At 43.6% G+C, this 10000-nt stretch overlaps 1 protein-coding gene across 5 annotated transcripts in view; it reads right to left on the bottom strand.

Moving 5' to 3' along the window:
* The window catches only part of LOC105916643 (dematin), a 35010-nt gene that overhangs the window by 5736 nt on the left and 19274 nt on the right, over window positions 1-10000 (bottom strand). For 4 of the 5 annotated variants that reach the window (XM_012851214.3, XM_021309840.2, XM_036144786.1 and 1 more), the window contains 6 exons: window positions 4672-4716; window positions 1367-1544; window positions 844-888; window positions 616-768; window positions 422-519; window positions 172-277 (listed from right to left, as the gene is read on the bottom strand). In XM_012851214.3, the coding sequence (XP_012706668.2) occupies window positions 172-277; window positions 422-519; window positions 616-768; window positions 844-888; window positions 1367-1544; window positions 4672-4716 (625 nt within the window). The remainder of the gene's footprint in view (window positions 1-171; window positions 278-421; window positions 520-615; window positions 769-843; window positions 889-1366; window positions 1545-4671; window positions 4717-10000) is intronic. The other variant, XM_036144787.1, reaches the window with a different exon arrangement.

Genomic DNA, 10000 nt, shown 5'->3' on the forward strand with positions numbered 1-10000 from the left:
GGATGGATGGATGAATGATGGATGATGAATGGATGAATGATTGATGGATGGATGGATGAATGAATGATGGATGGATAATGGATGAATGATGGATGGATGGATGGATGAATGATGGATGATGTCGGTGCAGTGAGGAGTCGCATTAATCTCCCTGCACGTGTGCGTCAGTACCAGGGTTCTGGTTCCGGTCCGGCAGAGAGCGGGTCTTCCTCCTCAGCGGTCCTGCAGTCTTGCCCAGCTCCTCCTTCAGGATGATCCTCCCCAGGTTGGACTGGATCTGACCCGGAGACAAACGCAGAACCTCGGTTCAGGAGCCAATCAGCTGTTAGACACAGGGTAAAGTGGGAGTTTCACCCACTTTACCACGAGTCTTTAAAGGTGAAGAAGCAAGGGGACGGGGTAAAGTGGGAGTTTCACCCACTTTATTCAGCTCCTGTTTCTGCAGCGCCCGCAGTCCCCACAGCTCGTCATCCTCCTCCTCCTCCTCCTCCGTCTGCTCCTTCTTCTTACACTCCTTCTCTGCAGCGAGGAGAGGAGACAAGGGCAGGACATAAGGTGAGGAAGCAAGGGGACGGGGTGCAGAAACCTGACAGGAGGTGTTAAATGTGGAGCTACCGATGACAGCCAGGGAGGGGGGGCAGGGCCAGGAGTCGGTCTCGATCTTGGAGGGCTGGTTTGGGTCCGGAGGCTGAGCTGCCGGGAACTTTGAGGACTCGATGATCAGATCCTCGATGTGTTTCCCCTGAGGGAGCGCCGAGGACGGCACGTCTGCAAACAAAGCACATTACAGCGTGGCTGATCCACTTTCAGCCTCCTGGTTCTGGTTCTGGGTCAGAAACTCACCCTGTTTGTAGATGGGAGGCTTCTTATAGATATTGGCGCCGTTTTCTGCCAGGGAAAAAGCAAAACTTTCACTAAAATCAACCAAAAATCCAGTTAAACAGCTCAGATAATCCAACATTAATTCCTAAAACAAGAGAAATCCTCAGAGTTCGGCTCGGTTCTGGTTCTGTTCTCCTGTCGCTCCAGTTTATTTAGATCTTTATTCTGTGTTGATTTATTTCTGTATTTCAGTTCATGCTGTCACACTTTGGACCGGTCCAGATGCTGCAGAACCGTTTCCCTGTAATTTAAGCCTCATCTGTCCTCCAGCTGCTTCTGGTTGGACCTATAATCCAAATATTTTTCCTTTAAATTAAAAAAGACCCAAATGCGTTTCCCGACAATGAGACAGAACCAGTGTCTCAGTTTCTGGGCCGGGTCAAAGAGCAGAGAACTGAACCTGGACCTCTTTAACCAGAACCGGTGAAGGTTCTGGTGAGACTCAGAACCATGTGGGTTCTGGGCAGAAGGCTGAGACGGTTACCGGGCCGGTGGAAGTGCTGCATGGCGGTCTTGGCGGCCACGGGGTGTGCGCTGGGCGTGCTCGGCGTGTTCGACGGCGTGTGTGAGCTGTGGGTCCTGCTGCTCTGGATGGTGGAACAAGGGGAAGAAGCTCCAGGGGACCGGTTCTCCAGCCAGTCCCTGGACTCCTTGGACAGGTTCTGGGCAGAAATCAGAAGACAGGAGGATGAGAGAGGAACGCTTTGCACGACGACAGGAAACTAATTCATCACTGAAAGCCAGGTTCATCTGACTGGCTTCGAGGAACATCTCAAACATCAGTAAATCGGCTTTTATAACCACCAGCGTTGTAAAGTGGAAACTCTCTAGGTGTAGAAATGAGAGAAAATTAAACACCTAAAGCCTCAAGACTCTTTTAAGTTCTGAAGAACATTTTGGACCTCCTTACTTATATACATGTTCTCAGTGAGTATTAAGAGCTGCTAAATATTTAAATATACATCTTAATGATGTGCAGATCATCTTCAGTGACGAGAAGAACGTTCTAGAGTGTTCCTGTTCTTCTCTTTTGTCATTAAATTAAATAAATCAGTTATGACCCAGACTCATCACAGGAGACCACATTGACCCAAACACCTGAAGGTGGATCCACTGGATCTACCAAACAAAGTTCTAGAATCACCAAGGAACCTCAGTCCAAACATCTGAGATTCCTGAAGCCTTCAAAGAACCTTATTCACCCTTAATAATCAAGCTCTATCATATAGCAGAGCTCTGATCAGTGGCGGCTGGCCAGTAGGGGGCGCTCGGGCGCTGCCCCCTTTAAATCGTTTGGATAATAAATGATTTCTGAACTGCAAAGTACTTAGAAATGTATTTATTCATACTGTGTGTCCAATAGACATGTTAGAATTTATTAAAATAGTAAATACATAATTCTATTTAATTGCTCACATTGTGCACACTTCCTTTCCTATGTGCAGGGCGCCGGTCTAATGGGAGTGAATGTAGGCGCAGCAACTTGGGCAAGCACGTGATCTGAGGCTGACTTTTAATTGGTTATCTAGGGTTTTCCAGAGGGCGCACTGCTCTGCGTCCCGGACACACCCATTCTGTTGTGTCATTACTGGTAGAGTGTCAGTACTGGCTAATTTTTTTAAAAACATTGTGTGATTGGACAATCCCCGATTCGACTCATAGCGCAGCTGCAGTTCGTTAGGTTGATTCACGTTTACGTTTGCAAAGTGGAGTAGTTTCAAAATGAGAGAAAATTCTGTTTTGTCTTTACAAAAAAATGCTTTTACAAAGCGTTCACTTGAAGAAAAAAACAGGATAAAGGAGCTTGGACCGGATCGTCTTAATTTACAAATTCAGCAGCAGGCAAGTGATCTCTCCACTCCATGGTTGGACAAAGCAGTGTAGGTAGTAGTCAGCCAGTGAAGAAGCGTTGGATACTCAGTGTAGAAGACCATGAAAGGATTGCTGCAGAGGTGAGTTGTTGTGGAAAATCACTGTTACACTGGTTTATAGTAATGTTATTTAATATATTAGGAAGATGTGCGTTGTAGTTAGAAATACCTTTAGTTGTGTCTATGCTGTGTAGGTATGTTGATATAATGTTTGTCAGCAAGATATTTTATTATTTAAGTTGTACTGAAGTTTATGGGTAATGGGGAATAAAACATTTGGTTACTGAATTTTGTATAATCTTGTCCCACAAAAATGCTGTAACACATTTCATAACACAGCAATGGCAGCAAATGTTATTAAAATCAGGAAAACAATCTAGAAGAAGTCTTTTCAGAAACTGTCACGCTCTTGAAGATCCTCATCACCACACCCATGACCACAGCTGAAAGCTGAAAGGTGCTTTTCAACTCTGAAAAGAATCAAGACTTTTCTGAGAAACTCAATGACTCAGGACAGGCTGAATGCATTGGCCATGTTGTCAATGGAGAAAAGACTAGTCACAGAGATGACTGACTTTAACAAGAATATAATTGAGAAATTTGCTGGGCAGAAGGAAAGGAGGGCAAAATTCATGTTCAAATAGTGCTATTTTTTAAGATTTATTTTGTTTGTTTTTCATTTGTTTGTTTGTGTGCGCCCCCCTCAGTTTTTTTAGCACCAGCCGCCACTGGCTCTGATTACCCCGTATGTTCCTAACAGAGCACTTTGCTCTCAGACTGCAGGTCTGCTGGTGGTTCCTAGAGTCTCTAAAAGTAGAATGGGAGGCAGATCCTTTAGCTATCAGGCTCCTCTCCTGTGGAACCAACTCCCAGTTTTGGTCCGTGAGGCAGACACCCCGTCTACTTTTAAGACTGATCTTAAAACTTTCCTTTGTGACAAAGCTTCTAGTCAGAGTGGCTCATGTTACCCTGAGCTACCTCTATAGTTATGCTGCTATAGGCTTAGGCTGCTGGAGGACATCAGGGTCTGTTTCTCTCACTCTGCTGAGTTCTCCTACTGCTCTCCAATCTGAATTGTTTGTTGTTATTTAGCTTTTAACTTTTTGTTCTATGTCATTTTTCTCTTCATAGAAGGTACACCTGGTCTGGCGTTCTGTTAGCTGTGACATCATCCAGGGGAGGCAGATCATCCTCTATTACCATCTAACATAGAAAGTACTCCTGGGTCAATGTGAGCTTCTATGCTTTCTGTGTCTCTGCTCTGTCTTCTCTAAGCCCCAGTGGGTCGAGGCAGATAAGCGTTCACACTGAGCCTGGTTCTGGTTCTGCTGGAGGTTCTCCTCCCTGTTAAAGGGGAGTTTTCCTCTCCACTGTCGCTTCATGCATGCTCAGTATGAGGGATTGCTGCAAAGCCATCAACAATGCAGACGACTGTCCACTGTGGCTCTACGCTCTTCCAGGAGGAGTGAATGCTGCTGCTACGTCTTCATCACGCCCACCAGCGTGAAAGCCAGAGCAAATATCATCATCACCTCCTCACCCTCCATGATTAGCAGAGCGCACATTAACAACAGACAGATAAACCCTTGAGTGAGGCATCAGAACCGCATAAAAGATCCAAACAATCCCCCTGATCTGCGTTTCTGCCCGCCGGCTGCTAGGAAACAGCGCTCCGTCCTTAGCAACAAGGTGCGAGCACAAAGAGCCAGTCAGGTTTCCAGGAGCAGCAGCTTTCACAACAACAGCATGATTCAGAGAAAGGAGGCCGGGATCACACCACCGCCTACAGAACATCTGAGTCCGGACCCGGCAGTAAGGCCCGGTCTGTGCGGCGCTGCATGCTGCCGCGCATCAGGGAGACGCATCGCTGGATGTAAAAACGTGAGAAAACGCTGAAAAAAGAGGAGGAGGCGTTTACCTCTGGGGAGAGAGGAGGAGAGATGGAGCGAGGAGACAGAGACCTCTGCAAGAAACCAGAGAGACGTGACATTTAATAACTTAACACAACGGGAAATTATCAGAACATTATGAAACACACATACCAATAAAACATTAGGAATCATGTGTTAAAAATGTATATTCAAACATCTGAAACAAAAGCAAACAGGAAATAATTTGTAAACTTTAATATTTTTTATCTAAATCAGTAACTTCCAGCATATTTTATGTCTTTAGTGCATTTTTCTGAATTAAAGCAAAATATACTGAATAAAATAACATTGACAACTTTTTTTTTCAAAATATGCAGGAAAGTGGTTTGCTAAAGTATTCACACCCCTTGAACTTTTCCAAATTTTGTCGCATTTCAACCACAAACATAAATATATTTTAATGGAATCTTGTGTGAAAGAGCAACACAAAGTGGTTTATAATTGTGGAGTAGAAATAAAATTCTACTTTTTTTTTTTTTTTTTTTTTTACAAATAATAAACTTAAAACTGCATAGTGCAAAAGTATTCAGCCCCTTCTCTCAGCAGTTGCCTGATGGTCACTAATGACTGAACAGAGTCCAGCTGTAGGGATCTGATCTCAGTGCAGCTGCTCTGTGACGCCTCAGAGGTTCAGAGAACATCGGGGAGCAAAGAGCATCATGGAGTCCAGGCAACACAGCAGAAGGTCAGGATAAATAAGTTTAAAGCAGCTCAGGCTCTAAAATTATTCCCCAAGCTCTGAACGTCTCACAGAGCTCTGCTCACTCCTTCATCTGGAGAAGTAAAGAGTGAAAGCTGTAAACCCACCGAGACGAGGCCGTCCACCTGAACCTGCAGACCCAACAAGGAGACCGTTGACCAGAGATCAAGAGGCTAGCACTGCAAAAATGGAACTAGAAATAAGTAAAATGTTCTTAAAATCAGTCTATTTGTCCTTGATTTGAGCAGGTAAATAAGATGATTTGTCAGTGGAATAAGATTTTGCACTTAAAACAGGAACAATTCATCTCCATCATCTTATTTCAAGTGCAGGATGTCTAATTATCTTATTTTAGGGGTAAAAATACTAATTCCATTGGCAGATAATCTTATTTACCTGCCCAAATAAAGGATAAATACACTAACTTTAAGAATATTTTACTTATTTTTAGATCTGTTTTTGCAGTGGCCCATGGTTACTCTGGAGGAACTGCAGAGACCCACAGCTCAGGTGGAGGAATCTGTCCACAGATTCCATCAGTCATGCACAAATGTGGTCTTTATGGCAGAGTAGCAAGAAGAAAACCATCAGAAGTTCTGCTTGCAGTTTTCCAGAAGCCGTGTTGGAGACACAGGAAACATGAGGAAGAAGGAGCTTTGGTCAGAGGAGACCAAAGCTGAACCAACACTGCACGTCACTGTCAGACACCGTGGTGGCAGCATCATGCTCTGCTTCTCTTCTGCAGGACAGGGACGATGGTCAGAGATGATGGGAGGATGGATGGAGCCAAATCCAGGAGGATCCTGGAAGAGAACCTGCTGGAGTCTGCAGAAGACCTGAAACTGGGCGGAGCTTCACCTTCCAGCAGGAGAACCACCCTGAACATGAAGCCATGAAGGCTACAACGGTTTAAAACATATTCATGTGTTAGAACGGCCTAGTCAAAGTCCAGACCTGAACCCAATCTAGAATCTGAAACCTGCTGATCACAAAGACTCTCCATCTGACCTGACTGAGCTTCAGCTGGTCTGTAGAGAAGAATGGGCAGAAATATCAGTGAGTAGATGAACAAAGCTGGTAGAGACAAACCCCAGAGGACTGGAACCTCAGCAGAAAGTATTGACTCAGGGGGGTGAATACTTTGGCACAATGTCCTTTTCAGCTTTTTATTTGTAAAAAAAGAAAAGAAATCATGTATAATTTTCTATCTTTTTCACAACTCTAAACCACTTTGTGTTGGTCTTTCACTTCAAATCACATCAAACATGAAGTTTCAGTGTTCTGAAGTAGCAGCAGCCTGAGGAGACAAACCCTGGGAAATAATGTCCCATCTACCTTCTGGCATATCAGTCTCTGTTGCTTTGAGAGATAAAACTATGAAATAACCAAATGCTGAATGTCTCATTCATCCTGAACCCACATGCAGAATGTGTTTCCTCACTCTGAACCTTCACCTGAGATTTTAATCAGGCTCTTAATGAGGACAGCTCTGCTGGTCCTCACAATGCAGTAAAGATGTTAGAGATGTCCTCACATGGTTAGGAAACCGACTCCAAGCACACAGCAGGGCCTCAGCTGTGTGATGCAGGATTAATGTTTTCTGATTGCAGCCAGACGGCGAGTTAACGAACCGACAGACCGACTAACTAACCACCGAGGGACCAGCAGGTCCTCTGACCCGCTGGCGGGTCTCTATCTGCTCCCAGGAAACCAGCAACCGCCTGGGCTCCATCAGAGGGCAGGACGGGAGGATTTTAGGGTGAATATCAAAGTTGACCCAAACACAGATGTGAACAACAGAAAGAACCGGATCCAAACGCAGAAACGCAGATGCAAAATGTCGACCAGACGATCAAACAAATACACACAACAACAACGGAGAGTCCTGCAGGTCAGTCCAGGCGGCAGCCGGTTCTGGTTCTGATGGACCAGAACAAACTAGCAGTGCAACAGCTGAGAGAAACATCTTCAACACACCTTAGTTTAGAAATGTTCCGCTGAGAGAACTCAGAAAGCTCCAGGTTGTTCAGAACCAGGCAGCACGGCTGGTTCTGGGCTGCCCCGTTAGATCTAATGTCAACCAGATGCAATTTTTAGTAATTCTGGTCATGATCACAACACTAGAGGTTCCAGTAATGGCCAGCTTGTTTTACCAGGTCCAAAAACCAACGCTCTAAAGAGATCTTTTATACAGCACTGTCTCAGAAAATTAGAATATTGTGAATAATGTCATAAAGTTCTTTATTTTCTGTAATGCAATTAAAAAACATGAAATGTCATACATTCTGGATTCATTACAAATCAACTGAAATATCGCAAGCCTTTTATTGTTTTAATATCGCTGATTATGGCGTACAGCTGAAGAAAACTCAAAAATCCTATCACAAAATATTCTAATTTTCTGAGACAGTCCTGTATATAGATCATTGCATCTTTGGAATAATCTACCTCAGTACATCTGCTGCACTCATAGCAAACTATCCTTTAAAAAGAAACTGAGACTCCATTTGATTCCCTGAAGTGTTTTTGTTTTATTGGCTGTTTTATTATGTTTGTTCTTGTTTTATTGGCTGTTTTATCTTATTTGATCTTGTTTTATTGGCTGTTTTATTTTACTTGTTCTTTTGTGCATTCTCTGATAATTGCTAAACTACGGTGTGTTGAGAAATGACATTTTTGGAAATGTAATATTTGTGGCCGTGCTTTTTATTGTATGTTTTTTAATGTGGACCCCAGGAAGACTAGCTGTTTGCCATTGCAACAGTTAATGGGGATCCTTAATAAAAGTTACTAAATTACTTTAATATAAATTACTCCTGACTCTACGGCAGGGGCGGCTCTAGACAGGGGCCCACGGGGGCCAGTGCCCCTGTAGAAATGGTCCTGGCCCCTGTTATGGCCCCTGTACTAAAGACATGAATTAAATAAATTTCTTACGATTATATGCATTGGTGAAGAAACCACACCTGATTTGTTACTTTGACCAATTTCATTTTTTGTACCTGTACAATTTCACCCTAACAAGGGTTTAAAAATCAAGGTGTTTTACTTTTAGCTTCAGCTGCACTGAGCTGGGATCACAGTTTTCATCTGCTACATCAGGGATCTGAAACCTGCAGTATCAGAGCCACAAGTGTCTCACTTCATAAAACAGGGCAATATTTAATCGCTTAATAATATGATTTCATTCTTTTATGTGCCCCTGTGAAAAAAAAACACTGGCCCCACCTTAGCCCCGCTGGTAAATTTGGTCTAGAACTGCCACAGCTCTACGGTGAATTTTTCATCATGTTACAAACGCTGTAATTTCCCTGCCAGGCCACTAGTAGGCAGTATGTTGCTCAACAACAGGCATAACTCCCTGCTTAAGAAGGCGCCACCTGTAGGTCACAGTGCGCATATGTCAGAGCTTCTCCTCACAGGGAGCCTCTGTTTCCTGTCCACACGACGACGGAGAGCGGCATGTTATCAAAACCGTTATGCTGTTCTGGTTCAGGCCGGTACTGGTCAGTGTGCTGCTTGGTACCGGGCTGAACAGAAAGAATAAATAAAGTACATCATCGAGGTTTTATTTACTATTTGAGTCTGAACTGTTTTATAAAAAAAACAAACGTGGTTCTGCCCGTTACATGCGTCCATGTTTGGTCACACTGCAAAAATGGATCCTAAAATAAGTAAAATGTTCTTAAAGTTAGTGTATTTCTCCTTGATTTGAGCAGGTAAAACAGATTATTTGCCAATGGAATGAGTATTTTGACCCCCAAAATAAGATAATTAGACATCCTGTACTTGAAATAAGGTGATGGAGATGAGTTGTTCCTATTTTAAGTGCAAAAATCTTATTCCATTGGCAAATAATCTTATTTACCTGCTCAAATCAAGGACAAATACACTAATTTTAAGAACATTTTACTTATTTTAAGTTCCGTTTTTGTAGTGCATATTTGGTGGCTAACTGTGTCTCGGCTAAAGCTGCCGCCACTAAAGACGTCTGCTGTGAACGTCTAGGAGAGGCGGCACCATGACGGCGGCTTTAAAAGCTCGTAACGATTGATGCAATGACAGGAAGTTAAATTTGGGGGCAGACAGGACAGAAGCAACACGTCGGGTTCGTCTCGCTGTAGAAAAACGAACTCAGGCCTGAATCAGCCATTTTCCATTTGCCAACATTTATGTTCTTAGAATATTTAGGACGTTTCACAGTTTTTAGGTCGTTTTGTTGTTTTTATCCGCCGCACCTTCAAGGCCGGTCTGTGAAAATATTGTCTGACAGTGAAGCGGTCTGTGATGCAACAAAAGGGTTGAGGCCCGCTGGTTTAGAGCAACAGCAGAAACCCAGCAGAGTTTTTCTGTTTTCTGTTAGACGTTGCCGTGTAAACACATTTCTAAACAGCAGCTCAATGAAGAGTTTCTAACTGCAGGCGCAAACATCCTGCGCTGGACACAACTCTGTGATGAAGGTAAACCCTGCAGCAGGAAGTGAGGATACAGTCGGTTCATGTTCTTCCTCAGCTAATGTGGCTTCATTTTCATAATTTTCACAGTTTCTGTGACTAAATGAGGCAGATTGAAGAGAAACCAGCTGAGAAACAAACTGATTCTGCTGCTCAGGTAAG

Source organism: Fundulus heteroclitus, chromosome 12, assembly GCF_011125445.2.
Source record: "Fundulus heteroclitus isolate FHET01 chromosome 12, MU-UCD_Fhet_4.1, whole genome shotgun sequence".
Classification (NCBI taxonomy): Eukaryota; Metazoa; Chordata; class Actinopteri; order Cyprinodontiformes; family Fundulidae; genus Fundulus; species Fundulus heteroclitus.